Genomic DNA, 21,741 nt, shown 5'->3' on the forward strand with positions numbered 1-21,741 from the left:
CACTCATCTGCTGGTCTGGGAGCTGACACAGTAAGGCTGCATGAACTTCTCTGTTATTGTGTAGGTTTATTTTTGTAGTTAGAAACTTATTGTTAGTTAGTGGCCAGACGGCCTTAGACATTTTATTTCATGTTTGGCACGTGTAACATTGTACGGCAAATGTGTACAATAAATACGCCTGGTGAATACCTGTGTGGAACTCGCTAGCCTGCTACTGTCCGTTGTGACTCCATAGCCACCTGCTTGGGCCAAAGCAAAGATCCCTGTTGAGCTATATTCCCACAAATGGTGTTTCGAATGCGGGCAATTGTGGCTATTGGACTGTGACTGCAGAGAAAGTGCTCTGTGTATGTCCTGGCTGAAAGCTCCTGTGCTTTTGAAGAGCCAAGAGTCCAGTAATAAGGAGGAACTAGTGAAACAGTTACTGCAGGCAAATGTTCAACAACAGCAGACTAATACTTACTTCCAGCAAGCCCTGGAACAGCAAAACCAGATTCAGCAAGAGCAGTTGAATGCAATAAAGCAGGCTTTGCTTCGGCAGCCCCAAGATGAGAGGGATCGTGCACAAAGTGTTGCTAGTGCACAGAAAGCCGTACAAAAGACTTTGCTTAAAATGACTGCTGACGATGATGTGGAAGCGTATCTCACCGTATTTGAACGTATTGCAGAACGTGAGCATTTACCGGTGGACAGATGGGCTGAAGTGGTTGCTCCATTTCTGAGCGGAGATCCACAAAAGGCCTATTACGATCTAAGTGGAGCGGATGCTATGGACTATACCAAATTAAAAGGTGAAATCCTGGCGAGGCTGGGAGTAAACACATATGTACGAGCACAGAGGGTACACTTGTGGACTTTTGTGGAGCATCAGCCAGCCCGCTCACAAATGCATGATCTCATCCATCTAGTAAAAAAATGGCTGCAACCAGAGACTTTGACATCCGCAGAGATGGTGGAACGGGTTGTTCTAGACAAGTACCTGCGGTCCTTACCCACTAAGATACAGAGGTGGGTTGGTCAAGGTGACCCATCTACAGCCGACCAGTTGGTGAATATGGTCGAACGCTACAATGCTTCTGAAAGCCTACTCCCAGGGACGTTATCACCTCGCTGCGCTCCCAAGAAATCGCCAGAAAATTCTGTGAAACCTACTTCATCTTCAAAAGAAGAGAACCTTGCAATATAGGGTAGCAGACCTACAAAGGACTGTGGAGGCGGTACAGTCTCACAGCAAGCCAGCAGACCTTATCTGGGGTCCCCAACGAGGAGGCAAGGGCCTATACAGTGTTGGCGATGTCGCGGGCTCGGCCATGTAGCAACTAACTGCCCAATGACTACAGAGCCAATGTACTGTAACGCTATGAAGCGTCTTTCGTTATATGTACAGTCGGTCTGTGTTGCAGAGGTCCTCACAGGAAATGAACGACATGTGCCTTGCCTTGAGATCGACGGTCATAGTGTGAATGCCGTCTTGGATTCCGGCAGTCAAGTAACTCTGGTACATGCCAGTCTGGTGGACCCTAGAGCCCTAACGAACTTAACCGTGGGCATTAGTTGCATCCATGGCGATATAAAAAACTACCCCACTGCCTGGGTCACCCTTGCCACGCCAGTAGGAACCAAAAGACACCAAGCAGCAGTCCTAAAGTCTATGGGACATGACGTAATATTGGGGAGAGACTTTCCCTTATTTTGGGACTTGTGGAGCCTTAAAAATGGCATGAACAGTCTAGTTGAGGACGGTGCCGTGGAGCTAACCCCTGAACCATTGCAGCAAGATGAAGGGGGGCCCATCTCAGAGGAAACTCCAGAATCTGTAGACTCTCCTCTGGCTGTATATGCAGGCGACGCAGATGAACTAGAGGAGCCTATAGAAATGCCAGGTCTTGAGGTGGCCCGTGGTAAATTCGGGACCGCTCAACACCAGGATCCTACTCTGGCAAGGGCATGGGAAAATGTAAAGGTCTCTGAAGGAAGACCATTGTACCCAGGGGCTCAAAATGAGTTCCCACATGTGGCGGTACAACAGGATATGCTGTATCACATAGACAAAGTACAAGGTGTGGTGGTAGAACAACTAGTGGTGCCCAAGTCCTTCCGCCAGGTAGTTTTGGAACTGGCCCATAAACATCCCTTGGGGGGACACCTGGCTGCAGAAAAAACAAAACACCGTATTCTACAACGTTTCTTTTGGCCGGGTCTAGCGGGAGACGTGACCCAGTATTGTCAGTCCTGTCCTACGTGTCAATTGACTGCACCTATGTCACATTTTAGAAGTCCCCTTGTGCCCTTACCAATAATAGAGGTGCCCTTCGAGAGGGTAGCCATGGATATAGTTGGTCCAGTAGTTAAATCTGCCAGGGGTCATCAGTACATTTTGGTAGTACTAGATTATGCCACTCGTTACCCTGAAGCAGTACCCCTGCGGAATGCCAATGCGAAAGCAATTTCAAAGGAGCTTGTTAATATGTTTTCTCGCACCGGCATTCCGAAGGAAATACTAACGGATCAGGGGACCCCCTTTATGTCTCGTATACTTAAAGACTTATGTAAACTACTAAAAATCTCCCACTTGCGTACTTCAGTATATCACCCTCAGACTGACGGATTGGTGGAGCGATTTAATAAAACCCTGAAGGGAATGTTGAAAAGGGTGGTAGATAAGGACGGGAGGGATTGGGATGCTCTCTTACCGTATCTCCTGTTCGCTATACGTGAAGTACCCCAATCCTCCACAGGCTTTTCACCTTTTGAGTTAGTTTATGGGCGGAGTCCTAGAGGCCTATTAGATATTGCTAAAGAGACTTGGGAACAAGAGGTGACTCCTTATCGTAGTGTAATTGAACACGTAATGCTTATGCAAGATAGAATTGAGGCAGTCATGCCAATAGTCAAGGAATGTTTAGAACGTGCACAACATGCCCAGAGCACAGTATACAACCGAGCGGCTAGGACACGAGTCTTTCAACCCGGAGACAGGGTGTTAGTATTAGTACCTACTGTAGAAAATAAATTTCTTGCGAAGTGGCAGGGCCCATACGAGGTGTTGGAGAGAGTAGGTGAAGTGAATTATAAGATACATCAACCAGACAAGAGGAAAACTGAGCAAATCTACCACATAAACTTGCTTAAGGCCTGGTGGGACAGGGAGAGTCTAATGGCAGGAGCTGCCCTTGGTGATGGACCTCGAAAGGCACCACCATCTTTGGTAAATGTCCCAAAGGTAACACTGCCCGAAGTGGGTATTGCAGAGACACTGTCCGAAAGTCAAAAACGAGAGACCAAGGAATTCATACAGAAAAACGCAGAGGTTTTCTCAGAACTTCCTGGCCGTACTCACTTAATTAAACATGATATTGTTACTGATCCACAGGCGCGGGTACGGCTAAAACCGTATCGAATTCCGGAGGCTCGGAGACAAGCCATTGCCCAAGAAGTTGAGAAAATGTTAGAGCTGGGAGTCATTGAGGAGTCCCGGAGTGGGTGGGCCAGCCCAACCGTGTTGGTGTCCAAGCCTGATGGGTCTATTCGGTTTTGTAATGATTTTCGGAAACTAAATGAGGTATCGAAATACGATGCCTACCCGATGCCGAGAGTTGACGAACTTATAGAGAGACTGGGTTCGGCCAGGTACATATCCACTATTGACTTAACAAAAGGTTATTGGCAGATTCCCCTCACGGATTCAGCCAAAGAGAAAACTGCCTTTGTAACGCCTCAGGGACTGTTCCAGTACCGTGATATGCCATTTGGGTTGCACGGTGCTGCAGCCACCTTCCAACGTCTAATGGATATTGTCCTAAAACCCCATGTCCAGTATGCGTCCGCATACTTGGATGATATCATTGTCTTTAGTGATGACTGGGACACACATTTGTCAAAAGTACAAGCTGTTTTAGACTCGGTAAAAACTGCTGGGTTGACTGCCAATCCCAAGAAATGTACCTTGGGATTGGAAGAGGCTCGCTATCTGGGATATAGCATAGGGCGAGGAGTCGTAAAGCCACAGACCAATAAGGTGGACGCTATTCGGAATTGGCCACGACCGGTCACCAAAAAACAAGTTGCAGCTTTTTTAGGGATCGTCGGTTATTATAGGCGGTTCATCAAACATTTTGCCACCATCGCGGCCCCTCTCACAGATCTTACCAAGGGGTCGAAATCGATCACAGTAAAGTGGAGCGCAGAAGCAGAGGAGGCTTTTCAACATTTGAAAACGGTCCTCTGTGACCAACCAGTGTTGGTTGCCCCTGACTTTAAACGGGAGTTTATTGTCCAAACGGACACCTCGGGCGTTGGCCTCGGTGCAGTGTTGTCACAGGAAGTGAATGGCGAAGAACACCCAGTGGGCTATCTAAGCAGAAAGCTTACAAGGGCAGAAAAGAATTACAGTGTGGTTGATCGGGAAGCCCTGGCTGTAAAATGGGCCCTATACACCTTACGCTATTATTTGCTAGGTCGCCAATTTAGGCTAGTGACGGACTATTCACCCCTAACGCGGATGGCCAGGGCTAAAGAGGGCAATGCGAGGGTGACACGCTGGTTCTTAGCATTGTAACCTTTTAAATTTTCCGTTGAGCACAGGGCGGGCGCAGCACATGGGAATGCAGATGCGTTGTCTAGAACGCACTGCTTAGTGACTCGTCGTGTCCGACCCTACGGGCTCGAACAGAGGAAGGGGGTGTGTGACGTACCAAGGGGAGAAGTACTAGAAAACAGATATGTTTCTCCCCGTTTCATTTCATATGTCTCCCAGTATTGATTGTGAAGCTGTTTATTTCACTGTAATCCGGTCCTGGTTTCTTTAGTGATCAGCGTGGAAAGGACTGGTACTTCCCCTCCACACATGCAGTCCAGGTTTTGGTCTCCTGACTGCTTCAGCTGATATAATCAGGAGCTGCTGGGATCTCAGTCTCTCATCTGCTGGTCTGGGAGCTGACACAGTAAGGCTGCATGAACTTCTCTGTTATTGTGTAGGTTTATTTTTGTAGGTAGAAACTTATTGTTAGTTAGTGGCCAGACGGCCTTAGACATTTTATTTCATGTTTGGCACGTGTAACATTGTACGGCAAATGTGTACAATAAATACACCTGACACATACCTGTGTGGAACTCGCTAGCCTGCTATTGTCCGTTGTGACTCCATAGCCACCTGCTTGGGCCAAAGCAAAGATCCCTGTTGAGCTATATTCCCACAATATATATACTGTATGTATCTGTCTATCATCTATCTATGATATATCTATTATCTCTCTATCATATATATATATATATCTATCTATTATCTATCTCTATCTATCTATCTCTATCTATTATCTATCTATCTACTATTATCTATCTATTATCTATCTATCTATTATCTATCTATCTACTATTATCTATCTATTATCTATCTATTATTAGTGATGAGCGCGTATACTCGTTGCTGGGGTTTTTCTGAGCACGCTCGGGTGGTCTCCGAGTATTTGTGACTGCTCGGAGATTTAAGGTACCGTCACATTTAGCGACGCTGCAGCAATCTAGACAACGATGCCGATCGCTGCAGCATCGCTGTTTCGTCGTTGTGTGGTCGCTGGAGAGCTGTCACACAGACCGCTCTCCAGCGACCAACGATGCCGAAGTCCCCGGGTAACCAGGGTAAACATCGGGTTACTGAGCACAGGGCCGCGCTTAGTAACCCGATGTTTACACTGGTTACCAGTGAAGACATTGCTGAATCCGCGTCACACACGCCGACTCAGCGATGTCTGCGGGAGATCCAGCGACGAAATAAGGTGCTGGCCTTCTAGCTTCGACCAACGATGTCACAGCAGGATCCTGATCGCTGCTGCGTGTCAAACTCAACGATATCGCTATCCAGGACGCTGCAACATCACCGATCGCTAGCGATATCGTTGTTAAGTTGTTCAGTGTGAAGGTACCTTTACACTTTGCTGCGGCAGCTGCATGATTTACAGCTGCTAGACAGCTTGAATACATGTGGGGATTCCCTAGCAACCAGGCAACCCCCACATGTACTTAGGCTGGCTAGGAGCTGTAAATCATGCAGCTGCCGTCAACAAAAACTAAATCTCCGGGCACTTACAAATACTCGGAGACCACCCGAGCGTGCTCGGGAAAATTCGAGCAATAAGTATACTCGCTCATCACTATCTATTATCTATCTATCTATCTATCTATCTATCTATCTATCTATCTATCTTGCACTGATATCTATCTTGAACTACACTAAATAAGTGACACGTATCTTCAGTTCGCCTTGGCCACATGGCAGGTGAGGAGTTGTGAAACATTTTGCCTTGGGACCTCGTTATGCCTCTGAGTTTCATGTGTCCGTATGATCTGATCTTAGTGCAGCACGTTCCTCTCTGGATGTGGTGGCTCCTTGTTAATGTCCGGCGGAGCGACCGGTTCCAGGAATGTCAGACATCCCATACTTAGCACATAGTTAATCCCCGGCGACGCTCTGCAGACTGCAGCACCTCCGCAGCCGCCACTCTTATATCAAACGCTATTATTCCCAAAATGAAATGCATTACAGGCAGCAAAACAAATATGAGGGTAAAGATTAATATTAACAGCTGGAAGTAAAGAGATGGATAAAACTATTTCTCCTCCTTCACAGGATCCGTCTTTAGTCCTGAAAACTTCATTTCACACAACAGCGGGGCGCGGCATGGAGCTAATTGATTACCTACAATACAATGAATGAAAGGCAACCTACGCCGGTAATGCTGCCGGAAGACGTGAGAGAAGGTCGCACTCCGAGAGGAAAAGGGACAATGAACACCGATTGTAGGAGACTATTCAAATGGGACCGAGCCTGTACTGTATTACCTGCAGTTTGTGCAGAACCTAAATACTCTGCACAGTGCTATCACTGTCACAACAACGACAGTCTGTTTCGGGGTGTCACAGAGACGGAGACCCTGTAAGTGAGACTTTGCTGGTCCTTCTCTATGGCCATGAGCCAATGTTGGCCTTTCCTTTGGCTACATTTTGAAATGTCTCCCTGGTAGAACAGAACAGAACAGCCCTCCACATGTGGCCAAGTAAGACAATAAGCCAACATTTTTTTCATCAGTAGAGATAGGACCCCTAGAAATCCCACTATCAGCAGAGGTGGTCTTTCCAATGTTCTAGTCATGATAGTTTCTGCGCGATCACACGACCAGTTCATCTTCTGTATTTTTCCACTATTCTATATCTAATACACATTTGTCCCAGTTCAACATTTTGCTTTTGCCTTTTTTTTCCTGGCGTAAAAATTGCCTCTCATAGTGGCACATGGAAGGTGGGGCCTGGACGCTTCTGTGAATACAGTCAATATCCTCCTACACCAAGAGAAGATAGGACTACGTTACCTGTCTCCAGGTCTTCCCACAGTCTGACGTTATGTACATTTCTTCCTTGTACTCCACCAATTGTGAACCCAGGTTACCTGCATTTCAATAAATAGACAATAATATGAAGAAGGTCATAATTTTACCTTGGTGATACAGTACTTTTCACTTCTTCAGTGTAAGTAGCATCCAGCCCCATGGGTTTTGGACACTTTACTTCTTGGAAATAAAATGACATACTCATCTACCAAACCTGCACTGCTTTGTCTCTTCTCTGTCTGTGTTCCCTGACAAAGAACATCATATAACCGATCACACCAGCCAATCTGCAGCTACCGACTGACTGCAGCCTTGACTTTATGTGGCAGCGGGAAGAGAGGAATAGAAGACTATTTCTTCCAGCTTAGTATGAGTGACTGAAATAAACTGTCTTCTATTTTTGTCTTTGAGCTAAGACATAACATCAATGAGTAGCTGCTGATTAGCTGCAGCGGTCAGTTATTTATAAAAATAAAGATTATTATTATTATATTAACCCCTTTCTGACCTCGGACGGGATAGTACGTCTGAGGTCAGAAGCCCCGCTTTGATGCAGGGCTCCGCGGTGAGCCCACATCAAAGCCGGGACATGTCAGCTGTTTTGAACAGCTGACATGTGCCCGCAATAGCGGCGGGTGAAATCGCGATCCACCTGCCGCTATTAACTAGTTAAATGCCACTGTCAAACGCATTTAACCGGCGCTTCCGGCCGGGCGGCCGGAAATGAGCGCATCGCCGACCCCCTTCACATGATCAGGGGTCAGCGATCCTTCTGCAGAGTAACTATAGAGGTCCTTGAGACCTCTATGGTTACTGATCGCCGGTAGCTGTGAGCGCCACCCTGTGGTCGGCGCTCACACCACACCTGCATTTCTACTGCATAGCAGCGATCTGATGATCGCTGCTATGTAGCAGAGCCGATCACGTTGTGCCAGCTTCTAGCCTCCTATGGAGGCTATTGAAGCATGGCAAAAGTTAAAAAAAAAGTAAAAAAAAAAATGTGAAAAAAAAAATAAATATATAAAAGTTTAAATCACCCCCCTTTCGCCCCATTCAAAATAAATCGATAAAAAAAAATCAAACCTACACATATTTGGTATCACCGCGTTCAGAATTGCCAGATCTATCAATAAAAAAAGCATTAACCTGATTGCTAAACGGCGCAGCGAGAAAAAAATTTGAAACTCCAGAATTACGTTTTTTTGGGTCGTCACGACATTGCATTAAAATGCAATAATGGGCGATTAAAAGAATGTATCTGCACCAAAATGCTATCATTAAAAACATCAGCTCGGCTCGCAAAAAATAAGCCCTCACCCGACCTCAGATCATGGAAAATGGAGACGCTACGGGTATCGGAAAATGGCGCAATTTTTTTTTTTATTTTTTTTTTTTTTTAGCAAAGTTTGGAATTTTTTTTCACCAAATAGATAAAAAATAACCTAGTCATGATAGGTGTCTATGAACTCATACTGACCTGGAGAATCATAATGGCAGGTCAGTTTTAGCATTTAGTAAACATAGCAAAAAAGCCAAACAAAAAACAAGTGTGGGACTGCACTTTTTTGCAATTTCACCGCACTTGGAATATTTTTCCCGTTTTCTAGTACACGACATGGTAAAACCAATGGTGTCGTTCAAAAGTACAACTTGTTTTGCAAAAAAATAAGCCCTCACATGGCCATATTGACGGAAAAATAGAAAAGTTATGGCTCTGGGAAGGAGGGGAGCGAAAAACGAACACAGAAAAATGGAAAATCCCAAGGTCATGAAGAGGTTAATGTCCCCAGCTGCAAGAATAATAAGGGAGTCTGGTGGGTGACATAGAAAGTGGTGCTGGGGAACAGCAGAGTTCTAGTAGGTGAATATTGGATTTTCTTTAAAAGGGGTTATCGGGTTTCATTTTTTTTACTGTTCTACAGTTTTGCATTTCTTTCAAATAGCAGAGATCTGTGGGGCATAGTTTCTCCTTGTGGACAGTGACAAGCCAGGCCTGATATGACAAAAGGAGGAGACTGATTGGCCATATATTCTCCTCTGGGAAATTAAATATGCAAATTGCCTCTTCAGGCAATAAAATATGCAATTTGCATATTGAATTTCCCAGAGGAGCACACATGGCATATAACTCTCCTTACTCTGACATGCCAGGCCTGGCTTGTCACTCTTCATAAGGAGAAACGATGCCCCTTAGATCCCAGTCTAAAGCCTCTCACCCAGCCAAATTAGACCTCATACGTTGCACTGATGAAGGGCAATACCCCGAAACACCGTGACTGCAAATTGAGATTTTGGTTTAGCTTTTACCCTAAGTCATGTGGCAAGGATTGCTAAAGGGTCTATATTGACTTTTAGGATCACTGCTTCCAATAGGTGACACGAGAGTTCAAGTCCTCTTCCTCTCTGAACTCTCTGAGTTCTTGAGTCCTCTTACTTCTTGAGTCCAGCAACCGCTCTTCACTGCTGCCCTGGCTATTGTTGATAGGCTGCATTGGTGACATAATGTTACCATATCAATAAAGACTGGCGCACTGGGTATTTTAAAGGCATGCAAAACTATGGAACAGGAAAAATGTAAGCCTGACATCCCTAAAAATTTAAGACCACGATAGGCTCATATGTAAAAACGAAAAAAGAAAGAAAGAACCGCGTTAAGTTTGCTTGATTATGTGGATGGTCACAAAACAACATATAAAATTCACTAGTAGAGATAGAGATCTGTCAAAAAGAAATCCCATAATTAACATACACATAAAATTGCTACATGAACTGTTGTTTTGGGGTTTTTTTGTTAAGAATTTTTGGCTTCTTCTGTTCAACTGACGGATCATCTGACTTTTTGCAAGTTCCGATATTGGATTCAAGGAATATTTTGTAGTGGCCAAAAGTTTTGATGCTGACACAAATTTTGGTTTTCACAAAGTTTGCTGCTTCAATTTTTAAAGTGGCTTTTTGGATTTACTCTAGATTGGTATGAAGAGTGATCAGATGAATTAAAAAAAAATGCAAAGTAATTCCTTGCCATGAAAGTGAGCTCAATCACAAAAAAACATTCACACTGACTTTCATCCCTGCCACAAAATCACCTGCTTACATGATTTCAGTGTTCTTCTCATTAGCTCAGGAGAAAGTGTTCACCAGGACAAGGCAGCTGATAATATTCTGAGTGAATTATAAGAGCAGACTGGTTCTTTTAAAAGAGGGCTGGAGCTTGAAATCACTGTCTTCTCTTGTTAACCATTTATCTCCAAGGAAAAAAAAGTGCTGTCTTCATCACTTTGCACCAAAATGGCTTTACAGACAAGGACATTGCTGATTGTAAGATTGGCCTTAAATCAACCATTTAGAAGATCATCAAGAACTTTAAACAGAGGTTCAATTGCTGGGAAAAAAAGACTTTCTCCAAGAAAGTCCAGCAAGTATCAGGACATCTCCTAAAGTGGATTCATTTATGAGATTGGTTCAACAGCAGCGCAGAGCTTGCTCAAAAATGGTAGCAGGCAGGTGTTATTGCAGCTGCACACACAGTGAGGTGAAGGGTTTTGGAGGTTAGCCTTATGTCAAAAAGGGCAGCAAAGAAGCCACTTTTTTCCAAGAAAAAAAATCGAGGACTGACATTCTGCAGGTAGTTAAGGGATTGAACTGCAGAGGATTGTGATAAAGTAATTTGCAAGTAGTTTAGGGATTGAACTGCAGAGGATTGTGATAAAGTAATTTTCTCTTTCAGACTGTTTGGGATATCTGGAAGAATGATTATCCGGAGAAGAAAAGGTGAGCGCTACCATGAGTCCTATGTCATGCGAACAGTAAAGCATCCTGAGACCATTCATGTGTGGGGACTTTTCATCCATGGAGGGGGCTTACTCACAATTTTACCTAAGTACACTGCCATGAATAAAGAATAGGACCTAAACATCTTCCAAGAGCAACTGTAACTTCTCCCAATGATCCAGGAGTAATTTGGTGAAACCAGATGGTTTTATAACTTACGTGGAAATCCCTACCTGAAAAGTTTGAAACAATAAGGTTCGTAATCTCCTCCCTGACATATAAAGTATGCAAATAAAGATCTATGTAACATACACCAAAAGGTTCTAAAACTTCCTTAAAAATGTCAATGTGTCTTCAAGAAGAGAAGGACGTTTTTCAAAGGGTTTCCCCACTGATGTATCCCACATGAAAAGCTTCTTTCTACAACTCTTCTAACACACAGAAAAATCAGATAAAAAGTAATATAAAAGACCTACCAGCTCCCATAATCAGGCCTGGGGCTGTGTCCTTGGTATGGACGGTTCCTGATACATAAGGATTATCTGCCCAGCGAAGATGAAGGTGAAGGTGGCATTCAGGCTTTCAGGATGGAAGAGAGATCAAAACACAGATAATTATTCCATTAAAAATAGTTCATTGTGGTAGCTTGAGTTCATGGAGAATAAAAAGTAAAACTTCTATATCATAACATAAAATTAAAATATATATATAGATACTTTTATAACTTTTTTTGCAACCCCCACTTAACAGTGGCTTCTGGGATACTTTCCGTATTAAATATTGTGCAGAAAAATGTATCTGCCTCCATTGCATCCTCAAAGAAAAAAGATTATTCTAACCCCAAGATGAAAAATTTGACACAATATCTCGACATGCTACCGAAACCCTGAACGTGTTTTCATTCACATCACAACCACGGAGAAGCCATATATAAGATACCTATAGTATAAACATCTCCCGACAAAGTATCACGAACCAGTCACAAATGGGGCTATATGGCCAAAGAGGCCAGAAGTTGCCAGTTCCGAAGTGAAGAATATATTTCCAAAATCTTTAAGAAGCTCTTTAGTTTTAGAAAAACCCTCAGCATCTTAGTTATATACAGCACATGTGGCGCCAAATGGTGCCTAAAATCTAAACTTAAAATGTTTTTTTCTTTTTTAGATTGACCACGCAGTGAGATTTATCTGTGAGGGAATAATCTATTTAAATTCCTTTTTTTTAAAATTGTTTTACATTGATAAAAAAATATGTTCTTAACATTAAAGCAGCTGTTCCATCTAGACACTGGTGTATGTATAGAAAATCCTGCAAATGTTGTCATCCGGAGCTACGGAAAGATTCTAATGTTAGCTGAGCGAGTTACTTAATGAGATAGTTACATAACGACGTACATCAGATTTTATTAAAACTTACCGGTTTGCAGTTGGTTTGCTTTCCCGTCATGTCGACACTCGGCGGAGTCAGATAATCCCAATCGCGGCCTTTGTTATAAGTGATCAGTGTCATAATTTTACCCTCTATCTTTTGATTGGCCAGAAAAACACCTTTCACTCCTTTGACCTTTAAAATAGAAATAAGGAAAAGAGGAATTTCTAAATTAAAAACATTTTGAATTGCTTAGTTTCTTCTTTCTCCTTTTTCTGAACTACATTGTTTGTGACATTGTCTATAATACACGACCATCGGGAAGTGCTGCAGTAACTAGGTGCAGCGCCATCTGGCAATAAAGTTACATAGGTTGAAAAAATTCAAGGGACCGTCAAGATCAATCTTTCTCAACCAGTTATACACTCTCTAATGTTAGTTTAGTCATAACCCACAATGATATTTGTTGTGAGAAAAGCATCCGGCCTTTTTATAAAAGCTGTTATAGTGTCTGTCACGGGGTCCTTCTCCGATATCACACAATCAAGAGAGCTAGAGTATAGTAAATAATTCCAAGACCTTTAGTTAGGCAAAAACACTAAAGGTCCATATACGATCCACCACACAAAGAATAAAATAGTCCAGAACACGAATGCAGTTCAGTAACAGGATAAAAGTCCAACAATCCAGCAGACAGAGGATAGCATAGTCCATATACTCTTCTTTCTCTCTGATATGCTGTGAACCCCTCATCATTCCACACAGGACTGATCTGTGTTTCACCTCTCTGATATTTACAAGTCCCTCTCCCCATTCACAGGTAAGGGGGGTGGGTTGCAGGGGTCATTGTTTCAACAAGTTAGTTCAATATGTCATTAGCATATTAGCAAACAACATTATTCACTGACCCTGTGAAGAGATAACAATACAGAACTGTGGGGAGAATATCAGATGGCAAATAACAGCAATTCATCAATTGGCAAATAACTCATCCTACAAGAGAACACCATGATAATCAATAAAATATAAATATACACAAAATGATACCCACATAACATTTCTCACCATCACAACCACCATTACTTCCTCTTGTGGTCGGCATTCCACTGTCTGACTGCTCTAACTGTAAAGAGCCCTTTCTTGTTTAGCTGCCGGGATCGCCTTTCTTCCACCCGTAATGAGGGCCCCTAGTATGGTCTTTGGAAGGAATAAGTCATGTGCCAGTCCTCTGCATTAACCACGCATCTATATATATAATTGTGTAAGGGTTTTTCTGTCTGTCTGTCCTGGAAATCCCGCGTCTCTGATTGGTCGAGGCCACCAGGCCTCGACCAATCAGCGACGGGCACAGCATGGCGACGATGATGTCATAAAGGTTGCCTCGACCAATCAGCGACGGGCACAGTCTGCTGCGAATTCTGGAATCATCATTGTCCATATACTACGGGGACATGCATATTCTAGAATACCCGATGCGTTAGAATCGGGCCACAATCTAGTATATATATATATATATATATATATATATATATATATATATATATATATATATATATATATAATTGTCTAAGGGTTTTTCTGTCTGTCTGTCTGTCCTGGAAATCCCGCGTCTCTGATTGGTCGAAGCCGCCAGGCCTCGACCAATCAGCGACGGGCACAGCATGGCGACGATGTCATAAAGGTTGCCTCGACCAATCGGCGACGGGCACAGTCTGCCGCAAATTCTGGAATCATCATTGTCCATATACTACGGGGACATGCATATTCTATAATCTACGGGGACATGCATATTCAATGTATTATTCTAAAATCTTCATAAATAAACTACATACATATTCTAGAATACCCGATGCGTTAGAATCGGGCCACCATCTAGTTTATACATATAAGTGAGATATCCTCTGAGGCGTTTTTTTTCTAAGTTAAACAAGCCCAACTTCTCCAACCTTTCGTCATATGAGAGGCCTTCCATCCCTTGTAATAATCTGGTTGCCCGTCTTTAAACTGACTCTAACTTCTGAATATCTTTTTTAAAATGTGGAGCCCAAAACTGGATCCCATATTCTAGATTTGGCCCCACAAGTAACTTATAAAAGGGTAACAATATGATGGGATCACAGGATTTTCTCTCTCTTTTTATACACCCTAAAATATGCTTTGCTTGAGCAGCTGCTGCCTGACATTGAGTATTGCCCCTTATCTTACTTGTAACCAGAATATCCAAGTCCATTTCTATTTAGTGTATACACCACGATAGATTACTGTGGCAGCTGTGCGTTACTTCACATTTATTTCTCATGTCTGTTACAAATGTTGTGGGGGGGATGTTGATTACTTGTCACTTTCTGTAATACTGTCCTCTGGAGTGATTTACGATATGAATTGTGACAGTATCATTCATGAGAGTTATTAGGGAATATTCAGAAAAATAATAAAATCCAGTTTTAATGCAGTAACAAAATGAATTCAAAATTATAACAAATTCTAAAAACTGTCAAAAATGTCCATAGGAATTATTTTGGAAAACACATTTTGGAATTATATTAACTCTACCTAGCGCCTCAACGCATTAACCTAACTATCCCTGTGTGGCCCATTCAAAAACTTAAACGAAAATCAGGTTCCTCGCATTATGTTCTCATACACTTTATGCAGTTAATAGCCCTCTGTGTCTGTACTGCTACATACTTAGGCAGTTAACTGGTTCATGCAGCTTTACATGAACACCCGAGCCTTACACTATGGCTGGTCCGAACAACGAAAGCAATTGTTACCATCCACCTCTCGTGTCTCCCCTTTTCCTCATAGATTGTAAGCTTGCGAGCAGGGCCCTCATTCCTACTGGTATCTATTTTGAACTGTGATTTCTGTTATGCTGTAATGTCTATTGTCTGTACAAGTCCCCTCTATAAGTTGTAAAGCGCTGCGGAATATGTTGGCGCTATATAAATAAAATTGTTATTATTATTTAACTCTAAATTACCCTTAGTAGGTAAAAAATATTGTACTAGTTAATTAAGACATTCAGTATGTGAGGATGAAACCTTTTTTCTTTCTAAATTCCTATTTATAAAAATAGTTATTTAACCCATTACTTGCCAAATTAGCAATTTTCATTTTTTCTTTTTATGACAGATTTTTAATGATTTGGGTCCTAATGAATCAGAAACATAATTTGGAAAAATTTTTCAAGTACGGATTTTTCAGAAAAGGGCGTCCCAATATTCAATAAAAAATGACAATGACATGATTTCCTATTTCGAAAACATTCATTTTACAAACACAACACAAAAAAATTGGACCTAATTATTAAAATTATAAAATCTCAGTTGCTAGAAGCTAAAGATTAGGCGTCCCAAAAAAAGGACATTGGTAGATAATGGGTTAATGCACCATTTTGATGTATCTGGCACAATAAACGTAAGCGAATGCCGCAAGACAAAAAAAAAAGTGCCTTAAAACAACCCTGCAAATGAAGAATCGGGGGCCTGTCTCTAGACAGAGGATTTGGAGCTCTTTTCAACCGGAAAATATTACCATAAAGGTAAAACAATATATTCATCAGCGCAGAATGCTTGAAGTAAAACGATATGCTGTTAGAAAGTGGCCAATAATGTCTAAATAGTGATTGTCCTTAACAAAAATGTTGCATAATTCAATAGTAAGAATGAAAATAAGAAACTTTGTAATATGTCTTATCAGAGAAATATTATTCTTTCTCCACTTAAGATCCGCTTCTCCTCCCCCTGCCTCCTGAACTCATTCACTCTTTAAAACAGCTAAAATACATTTTACTCAAAATAAGACTGACTAGCATCTCACTGAGGGATCAGGTTACAGTTGTCTATTGAAAGCTATGTAGAGGGGAGATGCAGAGTGAGAGGGAAAAGCAGAGAGACACACTAGGCATGCTGCTTTCAAGTAAGTGGGTTTTTTTAACCCCAGATCTACATTTACACCGACACGGCTCAGCCAGGTTATATAATGTCCTCCAGTCTGCTTCTAGCTTTGAACATGTTCTACATAGAGACAGGAGAGTAAGGATCCCTCATTTCTGTATGTACTGTGTATAAGACAATATTATAGCAGAAACTCCCCACCCACTAGCTCAGAGACAACTGAAAATTCGAGAGAGAGATTGCAAAGGGGAAACCTGGTGAAAAATCCCAGATTCAAGGCATATAATAGCCAGAAAAAGTGTTAGTTCCTCATGTACACACATGATAGTTTATTCTGAAAAGTCACCTGAAGCCATTCATACATCTAGCGCTTTCTATACTTCCTGTGAAATAATCAGCCAGAATCCAGCTAAGCCGTGATCTTCAAAAGCATTGATGTCATCCATAAGCATGCAGCTCTTCTTGGCGGCAGCTGATTGTATAGTCACAGTGGATGCTTGTTTCCTACTTTTATTTATATGTAAATAATCTGCACAATGATTCATCTCTTGCCATACCACCCCGTAACGCACCTTTAAATGCTTTACAATATTTGCCATGGGGAAGGCTTTCTGAATGTAAAAATACAATGTTTTTCATATAAATATCCAAGTTCTTCATGTCAGGCACTAGAAGTGAAATTATAGTTTATTTTCGCAGGAGCTTAAAGTTCTGGGAGACAAAGATTTAAGGCAAAATTTCTTTGTCTTTGTCCAAGCAGTAAAATATATGTTACAGCATCCAAGTGCGAAAATGGAAAAATATGTTCACCTGAAAAGCTCTTGAAATGTACACTATAGGCGGATGGAGATTTATGTTCTGGGGTATATTTCCTTATAAATCATTAGATGTATAACTGTTACAAGAATACAAATACAAAAAAAAGCCCCTAAAGGTGTTTCTATCCTTTAAGGTTAAATCCATACGAAACGGAATATTGGAATCGCAACGGAAGAGCAAAATAGTTTGGCAGCACATCTACAGGATAATACGCCAGGCAAATTTGCACCAAATTAAGTCGATTTTATTGGACATTTGCGGATTGAAAAAGCTTATCTCCTAAAAGAGGAAAGAACCCTACACATTAAATATTTCCTATCTCCCAAATGTCCCAGATCCAGTAGGGCAGTCCCGCAAGGTGAGGGCTCCAGTATCTGCAGCAAGGCAGAGTCTCCACCATGCCTGGGTGTGCAGGCTCAGACACAGTGCTGATCATTCAGTTCCTTCCCTCTCAACCTGAGGAGGGGGGGCAGGAACCTGTGCAGCTGTGTAAAAAATTACAAACATACATTTATTCTTTGTTTTTCGTGAAGGTTCGTATTCTCCAGGATTACAACTCACAGCCTTTTGCATGGCAGGGAGCAATTTTAGTTGTGAGCCACAAACCGCACTGGTAAGTATAGGAGAATTTTCACTCCTTCAATCTCTTCTGTTCTTCTTCTTTATAGGTACGATGTACAGGCACATATATAGATATATACAAATGTATCAGTACATTTTTACATACTAAATATATATTTTTGTATTTCAATATGTTTTGTTTAAAATTTTCCACTGTTTTCTTTTCAGAGCAATACAAATACACTACTGTTCCAAAGTTTAGGGTCACCTAGAAATTTCCTTATTTTTTAAAGAAAAGCACAGTTTTTTATAATGAAGCTAACACTAAATGATTCAGAAATACACTCTATACATTGTTAATGTGGTAAATGACTATTCTAGCTGCAAAGATCTGGTTTGTAATGCAATATCTTCATAGGTATATAGAGGCCCATTTCCAACAACCATCACTCCAGTATTCTTATGGTACTTTGTGTTTGCTAACTGTGTAAGAAGGCTAATGGATGGTTAGAATACCCTTGAAAACCCTTGTGCAAGTATGTTAGCACAGCTGAAACCAGTTTGGCTGATTAGAGAACCTATAAACCTGACCTTCCTTTGAGCTAGTTGAGAATCTGGAGCTTTACATTTGTTCGTTCCATTAAACTCTCAAAATGGCCAGAAAAAAAGAACTTTCATGTGAAACTCGACAGTCTATTCTTGTTCTTAGAAATGAAGGCTATTCCATGCGAGAAATTGCCAAGAAACTGAAGATTTCCTACAACGGTGTGTACTACTCCCTTCAGAGGAGAGCACAAACAGGCTCTAACCAGAGTAGAAAGAGAAGTGGGAGCTGCATGACTGAGCAACAAGACAAGTACATTAGAGTCTGTAGTTTGAGAAATTGATGCCTCACAGGTTCTCAACTGGCAGCTTCATTAAATAGTACATGCAAAACGCCAGTGTCAATGTCTACAGTGAAGAGGCGACTCCGGGATGCTGGCCATTAGGGCAGAGTGGCAAAGAAAAAGCCATATCTGAGACTGGCTAATAAAAGGAAAAGATTAATATGGGCAAAAGGACACAGACATTGGACAGAGGTAGATTGGAAAAAAGTGTTATGGACAGACGAATCCAAGTTTGAGGTGTTTGGATCACACAGAAGAACATTTGTGAGACACAGAACAACTGAAAAGATGCTGGAAGAGTGTCTGACATCATCTGTCAAGCATGGTGGAGGTAATGTGATGGTCTGGGATTGCTTTGGTGCTGGTAAAGTGGGAGATTTGTACAAGGTAAAAGGGATTTTGAATAAGGAAGGCTATCTCTCCATTTTGCAGTGCCATGCCATACCCTGTCGACAGTGCTTGATTGGAGCCAATTTCGTCCTACAACAGGACAATGACTCCAAATTATGCAAGAACTATTTAGGGAAGAAGCAGGCAGCTGGTATCTATCTGTAATGGAGTGGCCAGCGCAGTCACCAGATCTCAACCCCATTGAGCTGTTGTGGGAGCAGCTTGACCGTATGGTGCAAAAAGTGCCCATCAAGCCAAACCAACTTGTGACAGGGGCTTCTGGAAGCATGGGGTGACATTTCTCCAGATTACCTCAGCAAATTAACTGCTAGAACGCCAAAGGCCTGCAATGTCGTAATTGCTGCAAAGGGAGCATTCTTTGACGAAAGCAAAGTTTGAAAGAGAATATTATTATATCAAGTAAAAATCTTTTTTTCGAACCTTGTCAATGTCTGGACTAGATTTCCAAGTCATTTGGCAATTCATTTGATTAATAAAAATATGAGTTTTTACGGAAAGCACAAAATTGTCTGGGTGACCTTAAACTTTGGAACCGGAGTGTATACCAAGTATATACTGTGCGTGTATATATAGACTTGTGTCAAGTTGCAAGCCATCATATGCAGATAGTAGATATCCAAAAATCATCTATTGAGTCTGCTAAACAGAGACTAGCAGGAGCGTAGGTAAATATTGTCATGGCGGTGACAGGGAATTAGAAAGGTTTGTACACTGCTATATGGTAGATTGTGCATGTAATGTAACTGACACTATAACATGAGGACACAGCATGCTACAATACCATTTCATAACTACATCCAGAAAAACACAAAATATTAGAAAGCGGTCATATTAGCTCTGGCACCATCACGTCATTCGATCAGTGCTGCCATTGGAGCTACATGGAGGAATACTGAGTGCTTATGACATACAAAAGCACTTAATAGAAAGAGCATAAACTGCCTGGAAGAAAAGTTCATATACCCACTTCAACACTGGTCAAGTCATGCCGAAATATGTTGTCTATACTCAAAGAGGGGGAAGCCGCGACTACTTGTCAGGTACACAACTACTAAGCAATGTTACCTCTGATTAGGCTTGTCCCTTTGGTCTTTTATATCGGATACCATTAACTTTCTACCTTAGAAGATCCCTTTTTTGTTCCCACCAGAAGCCAATACTTTTAGACCATCACCCACTGGTTTAGTTACTAAGCATTCATCTTTTCCTTTCTCTGGCGAGGTTCCTAAAAAACAGCTTTATCTGTCTTGCCTCCTTTTTTTTCACTTCGTTTGAATCATGGGAGAAATGTTTTTGTATTTTTTTTTCTCTGCTAGTTGCATTTGTCATATATTCTTGGTTTAAGAAAATAGTGAAGGTTGAGCTTGGAGAGACAACCTGTCCACTGAGATGAAGAAGATGTAGCTAATAAGTGCCTTATAAAGTTTATATATCATTAATTCTGCGGTGACCGACCACATTCAACAATCTTTTCTTGTCAAGGTTATTTTATATATTAAAAATGCCTCTCAGCAATCTTGGGCGTTACTGTACTTCTGCCCACATTTTTAGATCTGCCAATAAAAATAAGAACTTTGATGGATTTATAGATCTGTTACTTGTATGGAGCCCGTGGGAACATTCTTGGATATGTCTGCTGGAGCTCATCAGGATTGTTAAGCTTAGTATCTTCTCCACCTGGCAGAAGACAATATAAAAAGTGGAAAATAAACAGACTCTCATTTTTGCTATTCTTTTGAATTTTTTTGGGTACGTATGTTCATAGCAAATTAAAGCTGGAACTCATTAAGTGTTGATGGTCTACGTTGTGCATCGTCAGCATGTACATCCTCTGCTCTAAGTTATCCCTGTGCAAGGCATGAGATCACAACAGGAAAGGTCTGGCATGCATCCACATACTAAAACATGTTTTTTTTCATCAATTTGTGGTTTTGGAATAAAAAAAAAAATAAGAAAAGTAGGATTTTGATTATTTCGAAAATTAATGACCGCCTCTCATGGAAGTCTGGCACCGAATGGGAACTTCACTACTTACACGGAGGAAAAAATAATCAACTATGATTTAAGACTTCTTACAGTGAAATATCCTTGGCTACTCCTGTGTGAGATGTTGCTTCAACTGGAAAAATGAATTCTTAAAGGGAGGACGAGAGACACATTTATGGTTTTGTTCTCACCAGGCTTTTGAGTAAGTGGAAAAATGGCTTAAGGAGATTTACAAAAAATTTCTATCAACTCTATGATTTATAGGTTATTTTGATGGTATGCAGTAATGTTTATAACATACTTTATGACCTTTTATACTAAAAGATGACAGAGTAAGCTTTTATGATATGGCCACTTTCTCTCACAAGATCAGTATACTCTTCTTCTCCTGCTATATAGACAGTCCAGTGATCTTCTGGCACTCGTATGGCGCTGAGTTAGATCCATGTGGAAAATTAATTTATTTTGTTTGTCTGTAGAACAAACTCATATTTTGTTACTTCCTGTTTGTAACTTGGTAATTTCTAGTGTCTTGGTTCCTTGTATTTAGCAGAGGAAGCAACCATATACATAACATCTATTATGTCTCCCAAAGTCCTAAATTCAGCGGGATAGACCCACGAGGTCAGGGCTTTGTAGCATCTTAGCAGTATCTGC

The 21,741-nt window shown here is 41.5% G+C and overlaps 1 protein-coding gene across 3 annotated transcripts in view; it reads right to left on the bottom strand.

The window, feature by feature from the left end:
* SORCS2 (sortilin related VPS10 domain containing receptor 2) overlaps positions 1-21,741 on the bottom strand; it is a 1,081,958-nt gene that overhangs the window by 117,959 nt on the left and 942,258 nt on the right. For all 3 annotated transcript variants that reach the window (XM_077280087.1, XM_077280089.1, XM_077280090.1), the window contains exons 10-12: positions 12,570-12,716; positions 11,630-11,732; positions 7,365-7,441 (exon numbers count right to left, since the gene is read on the bottom strand). In XM_077280087.1, coding sequence (XP_077136202.1) covers positions 7,365-7,441; positions 11,630-11,732; positions 12,570-12,716 — 327 coding nt within the window. The remainder of the gene's footprint in view (positions 1-7,364; positions 7,442-11,629; positions 11,733-12,569; positions 12,717-21,741) is intronic.

Source organism: Ranitomeya variabilis, chromosome 1, assembly GCF_051348905.1.
Source record: "Ranitomeya variabilis isolate aRanVar5 chromosome 1, aRanVar5.hap1, whole genome shotgun sequence".
Classification (NCBI taxonomy): domain Eukaryota; kingdom Metazoa; phylum Chordata; class Amphibia; order Anura; family Dendrobatidae; genus Ranitomeya; species Ranitomeya variabilis.